The sequence below is a fragment of the Symphalangus syndactylus genome, chromosome 11, assembly GCF_028878055.3.
Source record: "Symphalangus syndactylus isolate Jambi chromosome 11, NHGRI_mSymSyn1-v2.1_pri, whole genome shotgun sequence".
In the NCBI taxonomy this organism is placed as follows: domain Eukaryota; kingdom Metazoa; phylum Chordata; class Mammalia; order Primates; family Hylobatidae; genus Symphalangus; species Symphalangus syndactylus.
This window is the reverse complement of record NC_072433.2, coordinates 21,451,334-21,472,466: the sequence shown is the minus strand read 5'-3', so window position 1 is coordinate 21,472,466 and position 21,133 is coordinate 21,451,334. Positions and strand designations below refer to the sequence as shown.

At 51.4% G+C, this 21,133-nt stretch overlaps 2 protein-coding genes across 7 annotated transcripts in view; one reads left to right on the top strand and one right to left on the bottom strand.

Moving 5' to 3' along the window:
• Window positions 1-1,358: 1,358 nt before the first annotated feature.
• DHX38 (DEAH-box helicase 38) lies at window positions 1,359-20,620 on the bottom strand. 2 transcript variants are annotated; one of them, XM_063611555.1, is made up of 28 exons: window positions 20,229-20,598; window positions 19,893-20,089; window positions 17,819-18,160; window positions 17,290-17,477; window positions 16,518-16,622; window positions 15,517-15,664; window positions 15,264-15,382; window positions 15,029-15,105; window positions 14,432-14,587; window positions 13,722-13,883; window positions 13,125-13,232; window positions 12,705-12,817; window positions 11,113-11,250; window positions 10,536-10,722; window positions 10,193-10,378; window positions 9,698-9,838; window positions 9,188-9,298; window positions 8,977-9,093; window positions 8,701-8,808; window positions 8,209-8,321; window positions 6,762-6,970; window positions 6,511-6,665; window positions 5,927-6,082; window positions 5,702-5,836; window positions 5,382-5,507; window positions 4,795-4,890; window positions 3,233-3,354; window positions 1,359-1,858 (listed from the first exon to the last, which is right to left on the bottom strand). In XM_063611555.1, the coding sequence occupies exons 3-28, from the start codon at window positions 18,139-18,141 to the stop codon at window positions 1,774-1,776; spliced, it is 3,684 nt and encodes a 1,227-aa protein (XP_063467625.1). In that variant the 5' UTR covers window positions 18,142-18,160; window positions 19,893-20,089; window positions 20,229-20,598; the 3' UTR covers window positions 1,359-1,773. The 2 variants fall into 2 exon arrangements, with proteins under 2 accessions (XP_063467625.1, XP_055154468.1); XM_055298493.2 differs by lacking the exon at window positions 19,893-20,089 and having other exon boundaries at window positions 20,229-20,620.
• Window positions 19,842-21,133, top strand: part of TXNL4B (thioredoxin like 4B) — a 65,903-nt gene continuing 64,611 nt past the window's right edge. The window contains exon 1 of one of the 5 annotated variants that reach the window (XM_055298523.2): window positions 19,842-20,094. The gene's annotated coding sequence lies outside the window, so the exon portion shown is untranslated. Of the gene's footprint in view, window positions 20,095-20,592; window positions 20,916-21,133 lie in introns of those variants that run through there. The other 4 variants (XM_063611717.1, XM_055298522.2, XM_055298525.2 and 1 more) reach the window with 4 other exon arrangements.

Sequence of the window (21,133 nt, the reverse complement as noted above, 5' to 3'; positions counted from 1 at the left end):
TGCTGTTGTCATAGGTATGCTTTTGTACCTCTAGAAAAACAATCAGTTGCCATCTGAAGAAAAGACAGTGAGAATCAGAGTATTAAAGCTGGAAGGAACTTTAAGGAAGATCTGAATGGAAAGGATCTGTAATTTAAAAAAACACTGGAAACACAGGAAGAGACAGAGCCTTGAGCTGAAGCTCCAGTACCGTGGCAGATTCAGGGGGAGCTGCTGTGGGCAGGGGACCCCTCCATTCCTCTTGTAGCACCCACATATACCAAGTATCCTTCACCAGGTGTTCCTTGCTTGTAAGTAAGAAGGTTGAGTGGGACTCATTGTTTTAATAGCCTCTCTGACCTTATTTTTTTTATCTAAGGGACTTAGTGAGTTTGTGACCAAGGTCACAGCTTATTAATAATGTTAACTAGAACCTCAATCTTTTTCCTACTCCATTGCCTGAGTCTGTAAATAGGTCACACATCAGCCAACTTCTAGTCCTCCAACCTAGGGCCAAGATTAGAAGGCTTCCTAGGCAAAGTGCTGGCAGCCGTCTCTTCACTGCGGAGCCCTGAGAAGCCCATTTCCACCTGCATTCCCCCAAGGAAGCTACAGGGAAGAATGGAGGCAGAGGTGGTAGCTGGTGCTGGCTGGCAAAGCCAGGCCTCTAAGCTCACCCACAAAATTGACTTACATTTTAACATTTATTGAGTTATAACATGGAAATGCACATCCCAGGAACAGAGGGAGAAAGGGATCAGAACAGCACAGCAGGCCACGCATCACAGGGCTCACGCCGGCACTGGCCTGGCATCAAGGTGCTTCCGAGCCCCAATCCTGTCTGTGACTCAACCCCAACACAGAACCTGCCAACCAGCACACCTGGCAGAAGCCCAGCCTGGAGGAATCACAGCATACAGACCATGGTTAGTGGAAAGGGCCAAACACCCAAAAAGCCATCTCAGCAGACTTAAGAGACTGCTTAAAAAGAGAAAAGACTGGTGATTCTGGTGTAAGGGTCACCTTTTGCGTGAAAATCAATAAGCAACATTTCACACTGTTTTTCAGTCAATGGACAACCCTGACCCTCTGCCATCCAGAGCAATCACATGGACCTCTTTCAAGCAGCCAAACCACCCCGGGGAAGGCTGGAGCGGACTCCTTCTCACTTCCCTCCCACGACCTGGCCATCAAGGCAGACCTGCCAGTGCCCCCCAGCCTCAGGAGCAGCTGGGCACCCTCAGAGCTTGGGCTGCCTTGTGCAGAAATAAGGGCGGAGTTCCAGGACGACCCATGCAAGGCAAGTCAGGGCAGGCTTCTGCACCCCCTACCTTTATTACATGATTTAAGAGGGTGAAGGAAAAAGACATGCAGTCATGTTTTACAAATAATAAATTTATTTCCAAATCCTGAATTATAACCAAATTACAATTCCCTTTAGGTCTTTTTTGCTGCTTTACACAAGGATTAAAAAAGACACAGCCACAGCCAAGTCACGCATACACCAAGTGTCCTGAGCCAGTTTATTTAGATGCGATGGGTCCAGCCACCTCCCGCTGCCCCAGCAGCATCTCGGATACTCTGCAGCCCAGCTCCCGCCATGCCACGCTCCTGCATGGAAGAATTCCACCTCCTCTGCCACAGAGTCTGGTCCAGCAGTAACTGCCCTGGGGGGCCGTGATACGCACAGATAAAAGTCCTCAGATGAAAGGGCTTTGTCCGCAGCCTCAGGGCTCCCGCCAGAGGGCTCAGGACCCAATACCTGCTGCCATCCTCTCTAGGGACAGCCTCAGCTCACAGACCAAAGCGGGCTGGCGTGCGGCGAGGGGTCATGGGCTCCCCTTGTTCTTTCCGGCCTGGAGTGTAGATCTTTGTAGACCTGGAGACACAGCAGGAGAGATCAGGAAACACTGTGCCCTCACCCCCAGCAGGGAGGGCAGGAGGATGCAGAGCCCCAGGACTTACTGTTCCTAACCCATGGTGGGGAGCTCTGCGGCCGAGGGATCTCCTCCCCGGCACATTCTCACTCCCCTGCCGTCCCCATGTTCGACTGGCAATGTAATCAAGGAAGCTCACTCATTCCAATATGCTTTAGATCAGATTTTAACAACTCCTCCCACAGTCCCTAGGGGAGCTACAAAAGTGGTTTCCCTCCACCTCACTGCCGCCACTCCAACTGTGTAGCAGCCTGCCTTTGTCCCCAGTGCCTGGGAGGCAACTCTAAACCCTTGGAATTTCCCAAGTGACTGGAGTGTCTACTATTCATGGGGGCCCCTCAGCCCTCGTTTGAGAGATTATGCTAATGAGGTGACACTTGGTGAACCCCTTGAGTTTATCCAACAACATGACTCAAGGCGGGCTGGCCTCTCTGCCCCGGGGTTAGCACTGGTGCTCTGAGGCTCCTCTGAGCCTCACCTCTGGGGAGGAGGGGGGACTGGAGGCTGAGCTCTACCACATGACAATGATTCAGTCATTCATGCCTAAGTAACAGAACCTCGATGATAAGAACTCTGGACACTGAAGTTCAGGTGAGCTTCCTGGATGGCAATAACCTGTCATACTGTCATGCATCAGTGTGCCACGGGGGGACGTGGTCCTGAGGACAAACGAGGCTTCGCATTTGAGACCCTCCTAGACCTTGCTCTATGCATCTCTCCTTTTGGCTGGTTCTAATTTGTACCTTTTTGGTATAATAAAGCTGGAATGGTAAGTACAGCACTCTCTGGAGTTCTGGAAGTCATTCTAGCAAATATTGAACCTGCAGGGGTGCACAGGGATCCCCAGATTTGTAGAGGGTTGGCTGGAAGTAAGGATGGTGTCCACAACTGCAGCTGGTATCTGAAGTGAGGGTGGTCTCACGGAGGACTGTGCCTGCGACCTGTCAAGTCTGGCCTAACTCCAGGGACCAGCACAGACACAGAAGCCCAAGGCACACTTCTCACCACTGCACTGTGGTTTCCAACCCCCTCGCTTGTGAGTAAAGCTGTGAGAACCGTCCTGCTACTCCAGGCTGCCTCAGGCCCTGAATCCCTAACAATGACCGGGAGTTGCAGGTATACTGTCGCTCCTTTAAAGCTGTCGGGAACTCCTCCCACACATCCACGTGACCACCCAATGCACAAGCAACTTCTGTCACCAGTTTGCCTTCACACATGCACCTTCCCATAAATCCTGACCCTGCATCGGGGCCTGGTCTCTGGCAGCCTCCTGGGATAGGTGCCACCCCAGCCAGAGTCCCAGGGCCGGAGCTCACCTGACACTGCCCAGGGGGCTGCGCTTCTCCTGCTCCTGCCGCCGGGCTCGCAGCTGCTCCTCAGCCAGTGCCATCTCCTCCTCCATGGCAGAGGCTTCCTCTTTGGCCCGACGACGGTTCTCCTATTGAAGAGGGACAGACCTGGCTGAGCCTACTGGGGACCACTAAGGAAGGAGGCCTCGTCGGCACCCAAGTCCCTGCCACAAACCAGGTGCTGCATCCACCAGGCCAGTGCTCCACATGGCTGCCTGCCCCAGTACCAAAGCTGCCTTCTCTTCTGCAGCTGAGGCCTGCTTTTTTCACTGACTCAAGATACTGGACAATCAGTCCTAACTCAGTCATCCCTCAGTCCAGGCAGTACTTACATTTCCTTCTTTTTTGAAAAATCAAGTTCACAACTATGCCAGGAAGTACAGAAAAACAGGAAAGATGTTACCTGCTGGCTGCAACAGACAGGCATAAGATGCAAGGGAGCCTGGTGTGGGGAGCATTATGCTACGAAAAGGGGTAAGCCAAAGCCCAGCACCATTTTGCAACCCTAAATATGGATCTAGGCGATGGGCATCAACAGACGCTAAAACCTCAAGATGGAGGAGCAATGGAAACCTGTCAGGGAAGGGGCAGGCTGCCACCACTGGGGCCCCTCATCCATCCTCCCATCAGCAAAGCTGGGGCCACCAGACCTCACACGCCTCCTGAAGGCATCTAAGAGGAGGTTCACAGCGCCACATGCAGGCATCCCTGCCACACGCAGCTCAGCCGGGATCTAATCAAGCGGTTGGACTCATCACCAGCTTACAGCAAGTGCACGAAACACAGGCACAGGTTAAGCACCACTGTGAGCAAGCAACGAGGCAAATACATCAGATGGACTATTCGACAGGACAAATGACCTGGCTGCTCCAATACATCGATATCATGAAAAAAAGCGTGGGGTGGAGCCTGTTCTAGAATGAACAGTTAACACACATAAGCAGTTGCAATGCCTGGATCCTAATTCAAGCAAATCGATCGTAAGAAGTTATCTTTGAGATAAATGGAGAAATCCAAATGCAGACTGGAGACTTAGGTGACATTAAGTATTCATTTTTTTATGAGTGATAACGGCACAGAGGTTATATTTAAAATTTTAAGTCCTTTTAGTCAGAGACACATACTCAAGTATTTATGGATGAATAATATATGAGATAAGCTTGAAAATATTCCAGAAAAAAAAATGGATGTGTGTGGAGTGGGGTAGGAACAGTGAAATTGAACAAATGTTGACAATTATAGAGGCAAGGCAACAAATTCATGGTGGCCTGTTGTACTGTTTTTCCCACTTTCATGAATATTTGGACTTTTCAATAATGAGTTTTTTGGTTTTGTTTTTAAAGGCTCAGCCTACCAAACAACTGCAGTGGGTGGTGGGGAATCAGACAGACCCAGCCTGCTGGATCACAGCCTTTATGTTTGCAGAGAGAAGTAAGTGGGTTGGATGACCACAAGTCTTCAACACCAAGTGGAGGGAACATCGACCCCACAGGCAAACAGCACCCCCGCGGAGGGCACAGAACCCTCACCTGCCGTGACTTGCCCGCCTGTTTCACGCTATAGAACATGGGGCCCAGCTCCGCCAGCCACTCCCCGTCCACAGCGGTCACACACTGCATGTACTCCTGCGGGCAGAAGGGCAGGGAGGCGAGGGTCACAGGAGGGCCAATGTCCCTCCCAGAGTGGTTCCACAATTAGGAGCCACATGGGAAGGGCCCAATCCCTGACCCTGCAAGGCTCAAAAAAGGAAAGGAAAAACCCCAGATACTCCCATCCAAACTCCTCCACACTTGAGAAAATGCCCCCTAGTATCTAAGAGAAAAGGCCCAAACCCTCCGAAAATCCTTCTAATGACACCAAGAGGGGCTGCTCATCCCAAGCAGCAAGTGGGGAACAATCGTGCCCACGCGGCTGAGGTCACTGCAGTCTAGAGGTCAACCCTGTGCAGAGCTTCCCCAAGTCCCCAAATGAAAACCAACCTCACACGCCCCCACAAAGCAATGCATGTGGCCTCAAGGCTCCCAGGCTAAAAGCTCATGCCAGAAGGCAGTGAAGGGTTTCAAAGCCTGGCCAGACAGGGGGCCTGCGTTATGCAAGCGCCTTGGAAAAGACTCACCTTGGTGGTCATGACCAACTCGTGATACACTATGTAATCTGGGGTGTAGCCCATTCCAAAAAGGGAGCTGGTGGGGTGCAAGTGGCAGGGCATCCCTGTGCGGATGTTCACGTACTCCCCTATTCCCTAGGGAGGAGACACAACAGGCAGCCACATCAGGAAAACACCACCCATTTGGGCAGCGACCCCATCCCTTAACACTGTCTTGACACAGCCTTTGGGGGAAGCCCAGATCTGCAGAACCACACCAAGAGAAAGGAAGAACTTTGCCCTTATACAGGTATCAGGCTGGGAGGGGCCCACTGGGCCCCTGGGCTCACCTTGAGCTTGGCTGCTTGGTGGAAATAGGCAGCACAGATGCACTTCCTGACAATGTCCCAGTCAGTGCCACACGAGGCCAGGCTCATCCGCTGCTGCACCATGATGTCCTTGAGTTGAGCTCGCACCTCCCGGACCTAGGGCAGGACACGGAGGCACCAGGAGGGAGCCCTCCTTCCCTCTCGACCCTCCCCTCATCCCAACATCCTGCTCATCCACCACCCTACCTTCCGCATGGCCTTAGCATGGATGAAATGATCGTTACACCAGATGGTGGAGTAATTATTGTTCTTCCACTGCAGGTAGACATTCAGGTAGGTCAAATGATCGCTCTCAGGAACAGCGAACTTCTCCCGGATTTGATCACTCTCCTCCTCTCGACCCTAGGAAGGGAAAAAGAACCTTCACTCTAACTACAGGGGGTTCCAGGCCCACTGAGCACATCCCAGAGGTTCTAACACTACCACCTACCCACACATAGAACTTCAAACATGTCAACAGGTTGCCCTGACAATTTGAGAAAAATTAAAATAATTTTTAAAAAGGTCTACTGTAAAACATAAGGGCTCAAGAGCAACCATACTAGAAGATAAAACATGCTCTTGCAAATTTCCAAAGCATTCCCTGAGAACCACTGGCCCAGCCCTTCCTTCCCCTACCCCAACCTGCTTAACCGAGAACAGCAAAATCATTCTTCAGAAACTCTGATTCCGCCCTCTGTTCCATTTCAGTAATACAGAGAGAAGCCATTCCCCTCCCCAGCACTTCCTCGAGCCCTCCGGGGAGAGAGGGGAGCCGGCCGCTGCCCCACCTTGGGCCTGTAGAAGATAGCTGGGACCGAGAGCATGGAGACGATGAGCAGGATCTCGGAGCTGCAGCCCATGTCACAGGACACGATCAGCATCTTGGACAGGGCAGGGTCCAGCGGGAACTCCACCATCAGCCGCCCAGTAGAGGTCAGACCACCTAGGAGAGATGAGCAAACCCGGATATTTGACGGGACAGTAGAGGGAAGAAGGAAGTCAAGTACCAGCACCCATGAGGCTCCCGGGGCCGCCTCACCTGTGTTGTCCAGGGCCCCGAGGATCCAGAGCTGATACATAGAGTTGAGCATGTTGTCCTCCGGGGGCGGGTCCATGAAGTGGAACTGCAGCAGGTCCTGCACCCCGAGGGACTTGAGCAGCAGCACCACGTTGGCCAGGTTGGTCCTCTGGATCTCGGGCACCGTGGTGGTCAGGAGCTCATTCTTGTAGGCGCTCTGGGTGTAGAGCCTGCCAGGGAGAAGACCCCATCCTCTCACCACAAGGAAACCCAACAGCAGCCAGTACAGATGAAATCCCACAGGGAGGGAGGAAATTCTCATTTCTTCTCCCCACCCACTACTTCAGTGAATCACTGACTTCCACCTATTCAGAACTCCAATCTGCCAATTTAGCCCTTCTTCTGGAGCCTCTTACATGTTTCATTTCTTTATTTTTAGACAGAGTCTCACTCTGTCACCCAATCTCTGCCTCCCGGGTTCAAGCGATTCTCCTGCCTCAGCCTCCTGCGTAGCTGGGACTACAGGCACCCGCCACCACGCCCAGCTGATTTTTGTATTTTTAGTAGAGATGGGGTTTCACCATATTGGCCAGGCTGCTCTCAAACTCCTGACCTTGTGATCTGCCCGCCTTGGCCTCCCAAAGTGCCGGGATTACAGGCATGAGCCACCACGCCCAGCCATCTGTTTCATTTCTAGAACCAATGGGCCTGGGACTAGAATCATGGCTGGGTTTTATTTTCTTGATATTTTCCTATATTCACTAATGCTCTATAGTGAATACATTATTTTTTTTTTAATTGGAACAAAAAAGGGGGAGAGAGCCAGGCAGAGTGGCTCACACCTATAATGCCAACAGTTTGGGAGGCCAAGACAGGAGAATCGCTTGAAGCCAGGAGTTCACAGTACCAGCCTGGGCAACATAGCAAGACCCCATCTCTACAAAATATGAACAAATTAGCCAGGTGTGGTGGTGCCTGCCTGCAATCTCAGCCCCTTGGGAGGCTGAAGTGGGAGGCTCACTTGAGTGCAGGAGATCAAGGCTGCAGTGAGCTGTGATTGCACCACCACACTCCAGCCTGGGTGACAGAGCAAGACTCTGTCTCTAATTGGAAAAAAAAAAAAAAAAAAAAAAAAAGAAGGAAAACGGGGAAAGAGAACAATAGAATTAAAAAACAACCAATGGCATCATTTGTCCAGACCTACCCTCTGAAGGGAGGCAGGCTGTAATTACCTGCATGTGTACCTACATCCATGTAGGTTGGCCTCAGACCTCAGAGATCCCTGGAAAGCCACTCCTTCCTTCCACTCAGTAGCACAGGATGAAAGGACTAACAAGTGGCAGCCCTGCCAGCAGCTTCCAGCCTTGGGGACCAGCTCCAGGGCCCGCATCCTGCCCGCCCCCGCCCGGACTCCATGCTCAGCAACCCCAGCGCTGCCCCAGAAAGCAGGCTAGCACAGGGCTCCTACCTGAAACACTGACCTGGGCCCGTCCTGCCGGCTCGCCCTGACCGCTGGTTGGCATTGGCCTGGCTAATGGGATAGATCTGCAGAGCATCCATGCCAATCCTGGGGTTGAAGACCTAGGAGGGGACGAAAAAGAGCTGACAACGGACAGAGTGAGGGGAAAGTGGAAGTAGGCCTGAGACAAAGGCAAGCCCGGTTGCTACACATGGCAGAGGAAGAGCCAGGAACCTCTAGAAATGTTCTCATGAACACCTGAAGAACTCTTCCCCACAAACACCAGCTCTGTGAGCTCTACTGTTAAATCATCTACCTCATCGAGTATTACAAGGATTAAACGAACCAAGCACAGTGAGTCAATGTGAGCCTCCTAGCACCACCACCACTTCCACGCGCTCCCCGCATCCCAGGGCCAGGAGTGAGGCCCTGGCTTCCCACCCCGCAGCTAAGTTAGCTTCCGGTGAAGACCCAGGCCCTGCCTCCCGTGTCTTCTCTCACCTTTAATTTGCAATAACCAGAATCAATAACAAACATGATGCCATCAACAGTCAGAGACGTCTCGGCAATATTGGTGGCAACGATGCACTTCCGAACGCCATCTGGAGCCTAGAGCAGGACATACAGGGAGGGAAAAATGAGTCCCTCGACACAGGAAAGGCTCCACAAGGGGGAAAAGCCTACCTCCTAGCCCACCCCCTGCCGGGACAGTCACATCCACACTCGCTTCCTTTAGGGAACTCCAGGAGTCACTCCTGGACATTCCTGCTGTCACACCTTCTGGAAGATTTTGGCCTGGAGGTCAGAAGGCAGCTGAGAGTAGATGGGCAGCACAGCCAGGGCAGGCGCATTCTCCAGTTCCTCCAGATGCTCCACAATCTGGTCTGAGGTCACCTGAGAGCCCAGGGAGGAGCTGTGAGACACTGGAACCCTAACCTCCCATATGCAGGACACACCCGCTCATCACAGTCGTGACTAAGGCACGCACCTCAATGTCCTCTTGGCCAGGCATGAAGATAAGGATGTCTCCAGGGGCCCCCGACAGGTGCACCTGCAAGGACTGCTTCACTGCAGCCTCCACGTAATCCTCCTGTGGGGTCTGCAACAGCAGTGGGGACACAGTCAGAGGGAGATACTAGAAGCGCAGGCAGGCATCCCCTGGGAGCCCTGTGGCCCAGGCACTGCTCTGGGCTGGAGCTATGGACTTTGAGGGCCACCACACCTCCACACGGGCCTGACTGCGAGACCTCTACAGGAGGGCACAGTGCCTCCCTGGGCCCTGTACTTCAGCTTCAAAGAAACAATGAAACAAAACCTCACCCAGAGCAGAGTCCTTTGTCACCAAGTCCCAGAGCTGCAGGCTGCCCCATTTGCCCCATGGTCCCCAAGAAATCTTCTCCAACCCAGTCCCCTACCCACCCTCCACCCTCCAGCCGGCTTCTCATCAGAGAAGTGCATGGCATGGAAGCGTCAGTTCGTAACATGGTGGCCTCAATACCTTGCTGAAGAGGATGTCAACAGGGAAGGTACGGCCAGGGATGTGGAAGATGGGGACATTCCCAAAAAAGGCAGCAAACTTCTCCGCATCCATCGTGGCTGATGTGACGATGAGCTTCAGGTCTGAGCGCCGAGCCACTACCTGAGAGAAGAGGCGGCTCGGAAGCCCCCGTGGTGGGGACCCTTGGCTCCTGTCCCCCAGTCCCATCAGCACCACCCCCGAGGAAACAGAAGCTAAAGCTGACAAATGGGCCTATTCGATTCTTACCAATCCTGAAGACTGAAGCAATGGAGCCACTGCCCAGAAAATCCCAAGCCACCCTCAGCGGAGCAAGAACAGCATAAACTACAACCCGAGTCTGAACTGCAACCAGAGACCTCAGGAAACTCTGGCCTGCCAGAGACCCCCTCAGCCCACCTGGAGCACCGCACTAGCTACTGGTGGTGCGCTGGTCAACACCCCACACACAGAGAGACCAAACCACACAGCCCTCACCTCCCGGAGCAGCCCAAAGAGCACGTCAGTGTTGAGGGAGCGCTCATGGGCCTCGTCCATGATGATGGCACTGTAGTGATCCAGGTCGGCTTCCCGGAGGGACTCTCGGAGCAGGATCCCGTCAGTCATGTATTTGATCAAGGTGTTCTCTGAAGTGCAGTCTTCAAAGCGGATGGCATAGCCCACCTGGAGGTCAGAGAGATGGCTCAGATGCCCTGGCCACTGGCTCACCACCAACACACCCCATACTGGGGTCCGAGTCTTAGCAGATCACACCCTTTAGCAAAAATGGGTGGAAGCTACTAGGGAATAACTACATGGCTCAGCCCCCACGCCCACTCACCTCCTCGCCAAGGTTTCCCCCCATCTCTTCACTGACTCTCTTGGCCACTGACATGGCAGCTACACGCCGGGGCTGGGTACATCCAATCATCCCATAGTCCGTGTAACCATCTTCATGCAGGTACTGTGTCAGCTGAGTGGTCTTACCACTCCCCGTCTCCCCAACCACGATCACGATGCTGTTGTCTCTACAAGGACAAGCAGGCAAAGGGCTTATCAGCCGAAGTGGAAGGCCAACGCCCAGCCTCCGAAAAGACTCCGCTACCTCCTATCCCCATGACTAGCTATCCAGGGAGCATGCCGGTTTAGAAGGGAGAATTTCACTGGGAAAACAGCCTCTTACTGAGATACCACCTGAAACATCTGGAAAACGGTGAGGTTTAAACAGGTGAGCTAAAACAAAATGGTGCCATCCCGTTACTTTGTGCAGTGTACCCCAGGCAGGAGGTCAGAGGAAAAAATTATTTCCCTTCTCCATTGGGTGCAATGCACAAAAGAAAAAGAGCTCCTGGGTAAACATGGGAGACCAAGGGCATCCCTAATTTGACACTAGATTCTTGGGCCCCGGGTGAAGTTACCTGATAATAGTGAGCAGCTCCTGCTGCACTGCGAAGATGGGCAGGTACTGCCTCTGCTCCAGGATGGACTTCTTCTTTGCAAATTCACTGCTGGCTTCGCTCTTTTTCTTCATGTGATCTGCAAACTTCTGCTCTGTCCTAGGAACACAGAGCAGCCTAAACACCCTGGATGGTGCCCCATGCTGTCCTTCCTGATTAGGTTACTGCCCTCCTTCCTACGCTCAGGAATGAGGACTTCGGCAAGAGTCTGAGACACCAAAGCAGCCAGGGAATCTGAGATGGTTCTAATCGGCCTCAGGACTGAAACTGCTACGTGAGAATCCATCATCCACAACACACTCAACACCACAGGGTCCAACAGAGCTGAACATGGATCGGAGGAGTTACAGATCACCATGCTAGCAAACCCTCTAACCAAAACAGAGTGAGCAGAAGAGGAGTGGAAATCAATCTCCAGGTCACTAACTTGTAGAAAATACCCTCGGGCAATTTCAGCACAACACCTAAAGGGCTAAAATAGCCACACAGGCCTTGTGAGGAGGTAAGGGTGCAGAGCACAGGACGTGGGTCAAACTTCCTCCCTCCTCTTGGCAGGACAGCAGGAAAGCATAGTCTGTAAGGTTTTGTTTTCAAAGAACTGTGAAAACAGCCCCACTAAACAGTAACTGGCAACCTCTACTGAAAGCTCTCAATGTCTGACACGTGTACACACCCGAGACGCAGAGCACTGTCACTTCCTCAAGGCTGCCCGGCAAGAAGACACCAGTTCAGTGCTCCACACTGTCTACACACCCCTCCCCAACCCCTTCCCCAGAGACTTCCTGTCTGATTTGCCGCCCCATGCTCTGCTGAGCTTCCTATTTCTAATTTCACCCAGTCCCTCCTGGTCACCCAATAACTAATACCTAAGGAATTAAGTTAACTAGAGATGAATAAGGGCTGATCAATAGTACCAACTTCTCGTATGGACATTTCACACAGGATTGGAGAGAATTATTAACTCAGATGACCGTTCAGTAGAACGTGAGGGCATTTGAAGGATGAGGATCTTGAGGGACAGATAAGTCCAGCCACCTGCCCAATGCAGGAGTCCCGACTCAGCATCTGCTTAGATGCCTCTATGAACAGAGAAGTCACTGGCCAATAAGATAACCCTTTCTATTTTGGAATCTCTTTTAAAAATAGTTCTTATAGTGAGCTGAAATCTAAGGGACTAAAACCCAGCTGCCCATGCTGAACACATGGGAGGCACTTCAGCAGAGTGGCTCTGATGTGAGACGGCCTGGGTCTGATCCTAACTCCCTCATTGATGAGCTGGGTGACCTCAGACAAGTTACTTAACCTCCCTGGGCCTCCTTCCTCTCACAACACCAGCACCAGAGGAAGCAGTGGGGGGAGCAGGAATCACATATAGGCAAAGTGGAAGACAGGGAAGAGATCAGGAGGAAGGGACCGGAGAGAGCGGAAGACGCAGAGAGGTATGTAAGAGTCTCCCACTCAGGAGCCACAAGGTCAATGGGTTCTGCCGCGACTGCCCACGGACCCCCCATCTTTGGAGCAAGGCTGATCCGCTGCTGGCAGAGGCTGCCTACCTGTAGTCCACCTTCCCATCCTCCGTCACAGCTTTATCTGGCTCTTCCTCCTTCTTGACGCCCATTATATCTCCCAGTTTGGTCCCAGCCAGTTCCCAGTGTTTGTGCTGAGCCTGAAAAGGAAAAAGGTCAGCCTGCTCCATCCTGCCACATGACTGGGCAATGGAAAATCAATCCCAGGGGGATAGCAGGCTTCACCCCGCAGGTGGTAAACTCCCCCAGGGCACTGGTGGCACCGAGCCATGCATTCCAATCCTCAAGCCTCCAGCTCTCCCAACACCAGGCCCCGCAGCTGTCGGGACTAAGGACTTGACAGAGGGGACTCCTACCTTCTATCTGTGGGCCTAGTAAGACTTTTGAAAAGAAGAAAAAAGAAAAAAATATGCATAAACTTCCCAGCCCCGGTGACAAGAAACCAACCTTCTTGCGCTCCTTCTGCTCCCTGTGCTTCCGCACTGTTTGGCTGCCTTTCCGAGCAATGATGGCCAGGTCAGAAGTGGCGTCCTTCACTGGAATCACCGGCTCCGGCTGCAGCAGTGGGGAGAAAGAGCAATGCCCATTAAAATCAGGAAGAAGGCCATTTTCATAAGAGTCCTACCTGTGAAAGGGACTGCTACCCTCTCATGGTACAGTGCTATTTTCTCCCTTCTCTTCTTTCTGTCTCCACATCAGGCCTTTTGTCTTTTTTGAGACAGAGTCTCGCTCTGTCACCCAGACTGGAGTGTAGTGGTGTGATCTCTGCTCACTGCAGCTGCTGCCTCCCGGGTTCAAGCAATTCTCATGCGTCAGCCTCCCGAGTAGCTGAAACTACAGGTGCCTGCCACCATGCCCGGCTAATTTTTGTACTTTTGAGACGGGGTTTCATTATATTGCCCAGGCTGGCCTTGAACTCCTGGTCTCCAATGATCCACCCGCCTCAGCCTCCCAAAGTGCCGGGATGACAGGCATGAGCCACTGCACCTGGCCCACATCAGGTCTCTCTGAGATGTCTTGTCCCTAGCCCCAGAGGAGCCTCACCTGCTTGGTGAAGACAATGCGCCCATCCAGAAAGGGAGGCACCAGATTGTGCACCATCAGATGCACCTTGGCCGCGTTGTCCTCTTCAAAGTCCTCATCCACCTCCAGCCGATGGACCACCCCACTGGTGAGCATGCGGTTTGTCTCCCAGCGCTCGTTATCCTGTGAGGACACAATGGGAGCCACGCTCAAATTTCCACCCCAAAGGTCGTCCTGAAAGGTTATGAGGTTAAGTCCACACATCAAGTCCTGACAGAAGGCCACTGGTAGCTGCAAAGATGTCACAGGCTTCTACCCACAGCTCCAAAGACAGAAGAGGTGCTGATCCCAAATCACCTACAGGACTTTGTTCCAAGCAGCAGCACCTTTCATCTAAATCAGAACCTCTAGATGGACACTCAAATGGTAAGTGTCCCTAGCCCACATCAGAGACACAAAGAACACAGACCACAGAGGCAGGTCCCAGTGCACCTGTTCCCATCAACAGTACTTCCCCTCAAGGAAGTACTGCAAAGAGAGAAGTACGAGCCGGGGCTTTCCTTAAGCTACTAAAAGGCTCATCACCCACTCCTCTTCCACCTCCAGAGGATCTGGGCTTCTCGGCAATCAGGGGACAAGCTGTGCTGCCCTCACTTGGGCATAACCTGCTGTTTCCCCACGTGCTCTACCTCCAGCTCTGAATCTGCTCCAACTTCTGCAGGCAGCCTCACCTCATTGATCTGTCTCCGCTGAGCTGAAATGCGCTTCTGCTTCTGTTTATGCAGGTGCTGCTCCCGCCTCCTCACGTAGTCCTCGGAGGAGTAGGCCAGCGGGTTGTGGAACTCATCATAGCCCTCGTCCATCATGTACCAATCCCGATCGGCTTGCTGCAGGGCAGGAGGCGAAGCAAGGGAGTGACGGACAGATGAAGTTTATGCACGAGACATGGCCAACAGAGGAGGGGATGCTCGGTAGGAAGTCACTACTGCAGTGGAGCTACCCTTGTGAGGGGTGCAGGAGAGGCCTTCCTGCAGTCACGTGCCATCTGGAGGAGAACCACAGTGGGAGACTACACAGGACTGGAGGGCAGCCCGTCACGACAGCACTTCTTAGATTTGCCACATGGTGGCACCAACACATAACAGAACAGTTAGGTCAGCCTACTGCAGTGAGTGACAGGGTTCACCATGCCACCTATGCCTCTGCAAAGAGACTCCAGAGTGCTGGGGCTAAACAGGGCTCAGGTCTACCTTCATCAAAGCTAGAGGGTCACCCATCTACGGACGGCCACCAGCCTCGATCAGCCCCTCAGAGGTATAAAGCTTTACCCTCTGGTCATCCTCCCACTGCTGCCGCTCCTCCTCCGTGTCAAATGAAATTCCTTCTTCGCCCTCCTCACGTCTTCCTGGAGGAGCACAGGGAGCAGGTCAGTCCATGCCCTGGCCTATCCCCAGCGGCCCCAGACAGATCTGCAGGGCCATGCAGCTCCAGAAGGGCAGCCCCTGCTCATCCTCACTAGGGCAAGCAAGCCTGCTCTTCTCCCTCCTGCCCCACAGGCCTCACCTCGGCCCCTGGACAGACGCGGGGTGGACCCCAAGTGTCTTCTGTCATCGGCCCACTCGTTGTATTTGTAGGAGGGAGTTGGCAGAGGCGTGTCATCTGAGTACTTGCCCCTCACAGACCTGGGAACAGCAGCACCAGCATCACAAAACTGTCACTGAGCTAAGCCACGTCCTCCTGGCCACCATCTGCTCTCCCTGCTGAGGCTCCTTACCGCCCACCCAACGAAACTGGGCTGCTCTGCCCGGAACATCACCTGTCTCGATCTCGAGTAGACAGCCGATGGCTCCGCTCAGAATCCCGATAGGAAGGCGTCGGAGAGGGCGAATCCCACTGTGAGCGCCTTGAGGAGCCACAGCCACTGTCCTCTTCCTCCCAGGTAGATCTTGAAGGGGTGGCTGCATCTGGGGCCACAAAAGACACATCCACAGGAAACATCTCACTTAACCATGACATGGCTCTAGAACCAGTTGCCAAAAGTCAATTCCCCAAATTTACTCCTTTTACTATTTCTAAACCTTGTACGTATCTATAATGGTTAAGATCGGGTTTGACAGTTTTTAAAAATATCTCAATTTTTAATGGTCCAGGATATATTTTTCCTTTTTTTTGAGACGAAGTCTTGCTCTGTCGCCCAGGCTGGAGTGCAGTGGTGTGATCTTGGCTCACTGCAACCTCCGCCTCCCGGGTACAAGTGATTCTCCTGCCTCAACCTCCCAAATAGCTGGGATTATAGGTACCCGCCACCACCCCAGGCTAATTTTTGTATTTTTAGTAGGGATGGGGTTTCACCATGTTGGCCAGGCTGGTCTCGAACTCCTGACCTCAAAATCTGCCTGCCTCAAGCCTCCCAAAGTGCTGGGATTACAGGTATGAGCCACTGCACCTAGCCAATGGTCCAGTTTTCATTCTGTGTTTATGACAACATTTTAAGGGACATTTACTTTATCTCTACAAACACACCCCTCTTGGATATAAATAGTTCTTTTTAATAAACACTTCTACCTCCAGCTCCCTATTCTTTCCTGCCATTTGGAAAACTGGCCATTCAGCAAACCAGCCCCTCACCTTACGGGAGCATATCCACCCCAAATGCAGAGCTGTGTCCACCTGACTCAGAACCAACTATCCCAAGATGTTCATGGTAGAATCGGGAATTCTGACTCAAGGCCTCAGCAATCTCACTGAAGACGAGAGTCTCTCACTCTGCCTTTTATATACTTGAATCCTCACAAGCCACCAAAACAGTGAGTCTACCTTTAGGTCGATGTCGTGGGCTCTCGGGTTCATTTCTTCTGCTGCTACGCTCTGACCCTCCATCTCGCTCCGATCTGCTGCTGTGCCTACTTCTATCCCGCTCATCTATGAAGAGTCACACAAAGCTTAAAAACATGCATCCCATCCTAAGGTAAACCCATCTTCACCCTAGAGAAAGGGCAGGCTGCCCACTCACTCACAGGTGCAACCTGCACTGCTCGAATGTGATCCGGGGACTCCTGAAACTCACCTATGCCCATTCTCCCAAGGGGGAAAAATAGTTACTGCCTAGAAAGTTTCAAACCCACAGTAACAGTTATTTTCCAGCAGGAATTCAAAAAATACTAGTGCGAGTTTACAGTGAATCATTTTTCTTAATAGTTACAATTCTATCAGCTATAAAACTTAATACTGAGCAAGGACAGCATTGGATTTTTTTGTCTAGCTTTGTCCCATAGCACTGTCCTTTCTCTATCACCAGTAGTATTAGAAACGCTGGTCTCTTATACATATTTACCCATTATCTCCTTTATCATCAATTTTGATAATAAAACGAAGACCACACACTCAAGCAGAGCAGCTATGTTACAGGCAACAGCTCTTTTCTTAAACTACTATTCCCAATCCCAACAGGGTCAAAACCACTCAGGCGGACATCATGCAAATAGGACTCCCTAACAAATGGGTGTTGCAAAAACTCCTGCAACAAGAAAAAGGCTGACATGTTTATGCAAATGCTAATGGACAATAGGAACTGTGCTGGACAGTTTACCTCTGTCCCTCTTGCGGTCATAGTCTCGATCCCGCGATTTCTCCTTCTTCCAATCCTTTTCTTCTTTGGACGAGGCATAGACACCATGTTCCCGCCGCTCCCGCTCTCTCTGCCGACTGCGTTCCCAAAACTCTTCGCTCACACCACCTGGATGGGATGGAGTCTCTACCCGAGCAGATCGATAATGTCTGAAACAGGGAGAGCAACTGGTAAAGGCCCCTCCATAGGAGAAAAACTCTGCCCAAAACCTTTGGCTGTCCAAACAAGTGATCTGTCCTTTTCCACTTTCTCTCCCTGGGACAGCAGGCTCACACATGGCAACAACCCAAGGCATTTCTAACCTCTACCATCTAGTCTTTAGTCACTTTTGTTTTTCCCCACAAATTCCTACCTACCTTCAATATTACACAATAATAATAAAATCATAAAGCTCTAAATCTCCAACAGGAAAACTGAGAGATAAACATGAGATGTTATTTTCCAGCCTCCATTCGCTTCCCTCTGGGCTAACCCATCCTAAGGCCTTTACCTGTCTTTCCGGGTATTTCGGCCAGCCTGGTCACCGCCCTCTTCCTCAGCATCCTTCTGGTCATCCTTGCTCTCTTCCCAGTCCTTGTAGGAGGAGATTTTGGACTTCTTCTTGTCCTCCCCATCGTCCTTCTCCTCTCGCTCTCTCCGTTTCAGGGAAGCTAGCAAGTCCAGTCCTAGTAATGAAGGGCGGGGAGCAGGGGCCTTGAAGACATGCTGCTCGCTGGCCGCACTTTTGGTCTTGCAAATAAGACCGCCAACCTGACAGTCCACATCAGTGCCTTCCAATCGATGGATCGAGGCATTCTCACTGGTGTCCCCCATCACAGGATCTGGGATTTCTCTGGAAGGAAGGCAAACCATTTGGTACTAGAGAAGGCTCAGCTCCACTATATCCCAGAATAAATGCAGTTATGGTTATATTTAGGTGATTAACCTTCCCCATCTACCCCTAAGACCAGGACTACTTTTGCTGCCTCTAAGATCTTTCCATCAAGTCACTGACAATCTCCAAAGATCCTTCTATTCCAACCCCCAATAAACACCAAAATAGATACACACACACACACACACACACACACACACACAATACATTCCTCCCCACCCCCTACAAAGATCCAAGAGGCAATAAAAGGCCTCACTAAGGGACACTTTCTAGAGCGTGATGTCAGCTGTAACAGGGGTGTAGGGAAAACACCACTAAATTTGAGTCAGAAACCTCAATTAGAAACCAGGCTCTTGACACTTTCTACCTGTATGATGGTAAGCAAATAACTTGATCTTTGTTTAGCCATAATTTCATATCTATTAAATGGAAGTAATTTTTACCTTATCTAATCCATGAAGCTATTGTGAGAATCAAACAAAAAGAGTATGTGAAACCATAAAGAGTAGCTCTTTATGTAACCATAAGTTAACATAAATGTAACTGCTACATTATATTATTTGCTATCCTCCTATAAACTGTTGGTCCCTCACCCATTTTTTACATGAGTTCTACCTCTTCCTCTCTTTAAACAACAGGTACAGCAGCATAGAGATGGGGCAGAAGGCTACCATCCATGTTCTCCATACTTCAGTGGCTTTTCTTCCCCTAGCTGCATTTTACAGAAAACAATTTACTCACAGCAGCCAAAATCAGTGTAATAACAATCCATGTTCACCAAAAATATTTATGAGAAACACCAGGTTAGGAAAAGGTGTTAATGATAAGTATTTAAGTGGCTACAAGACTTCTGGCACTCAAGTTGGAACAAGCTCCTCTTTACCTCTCACTACACATCTGCCACTCATCAACATATACCAGTTCTGGGTGCTTGGATAATTCTTCTCATTCCAACAAGTTAGCAAAGCAAAGGAGATGCCACCAGAATCCAAAACTGTTTACCAAACTCTAATTAAATGCACAGCTCTATAGAGTATTGCCAAACAGACTGGACACATAATATTACTGCAGAAACAAGAGTTACATTTTGAAAATGCCATCAGGCAGAACAGAAAAAAGAAAGCTGCATATTGGTGACATCCGTATGCATGTGAGGAAATCCACACAAGAAGGTAAAGATATACAGGCTCTGCTCAATAGTTGTCTAAACTAGGAAATGTACCCTGGACTGCCATTCTATGCAGGTTAGAGAACACTGGATGTGTTGTTGACTGCTGTAGCTGTGTCTAGCAAAATAAGTGTTTGATAAATTAAAAAATGAACTAATTTAAACTTATTAAAGGAGGACAGGAACCCAAACATTTCTGGAGACAGCAAGGGAAGATTCCAGCAACACAGGACAAGGAGTCAGCCACAGAGGACTTAATTAGCTGCTGAGAAAAACAAATAAGGAGCTAAAGAGCAAGATTCTTGAGAAGGATTCATGGCAAAGAAACTACAAGGCGTACGAGAAAGCCAGGGAAGAAAGAACCTGGATTCACTCATTCAACAATTATTCACTGAGGGCGTCCCTGAGCCAATTGCTGTTCTCGGCGATAGCAACAGAGAACCAGACAAAAATCCCCGCCCACCTGGAGCTGACATTCTAGTAGAAGAGATCGCCCACCAGATTGCCTGGTATAAATAATACCGTGAGAGAGCAGAGGAAGGCACAAGGAGTCCTACTCGGGCTCGGTGACAGTCTGGGGTGGGTTAAAGCGGAGGCCTGGGAGAGGGAGCAAGGCCACTCCAGGCAGCATCCCTGGATCTCAGCGAGGCCGCTCCAGGCAGCAGGATTTGACCAGAGCAAGGAGGAAGGCCAAGGCGGGCAGGACGGATGCAGCATCCCTGAGGTGAGTAAGGCAAGGTGGGTGACAGGGACGACAGAGGAACTCCCCAAACTGGGACCCGGACCTGAGCAGGATCCGCCGCCTGGAGCCGCCATGATTATAGAAGGGCAGGCCAGGAAGGAAGAAGGGACTCTCACCTCACCAAGCGCGACTCTTGGGACCTTTTTGTCCCGGATTCTGGGGCGCCGGCGCTGCCACCCCTCGCTCAGACAGGCTCAAGGAGCCAAAATCCACACCTTGAAAGCGGCCATTATTGTCCCTTAATACCTTGCGCGGCCCCCTCTATCCGCCCAAAGCTACCATAGAGAGCAGCCTGGAACACGCCGATTCCTGGATCCAAGTGTGGAACCGAACGCGAACAGGCTCTCAAGGCCTCCTCTGGGGCCCTGATCAGAGACACTTCCGAGTCTCCTTGTGACCAATCACTCTTAGTCCAAGAGACTACATCCCGCCTCTAGTCTGGGGGCAGGAAAAAGAGGGGAAAAAGGTCGACCATCTTTAATACGGGCGGAGGTGACGCCTAGCTTCCGGTCAGAGCCGAGCAAGGTGGGCGGTGACTAGAAGCCCTTCTGTTTATTGGGCTGTTGAGCGGGGGACGACCGACGACCGGGAGTTTCTTTTCTGCGCTTGTGCATTTTCTATTCGGCTTCCTTCCCGCTAGCGGGGCCACGAGGGTTGCTAGGCAACAGCCCCCGGGTGACTTGGTCTTAGGGTCCTGTCCGGCTTGGGGCTGATGAAAGGAGCTGTCCGCGCCCGGGCTCTTCCGAGAAGTGGTTGCTGACAGCCACAAAGTGAAAGGGAGGGAGGCGGCGTGGACGAGTAAGGTAAGTGCTGGGGTCCCTAGCGCTTGTGGGACAGGAGCAGCGCAACACAGGTGACTTTAAATATATATATATCGGATATTTTGGAAAATAGAGATGCGCGCCCCGCTGTAAATAAAAATCACCCATGCGTTCACACGCAGAATTGACCACTGATTTCCAGTTGTTTTTCTGGAATACATTGTAGTAAGGTTCTGTACAAAAGTGAGTTCAAACATTTT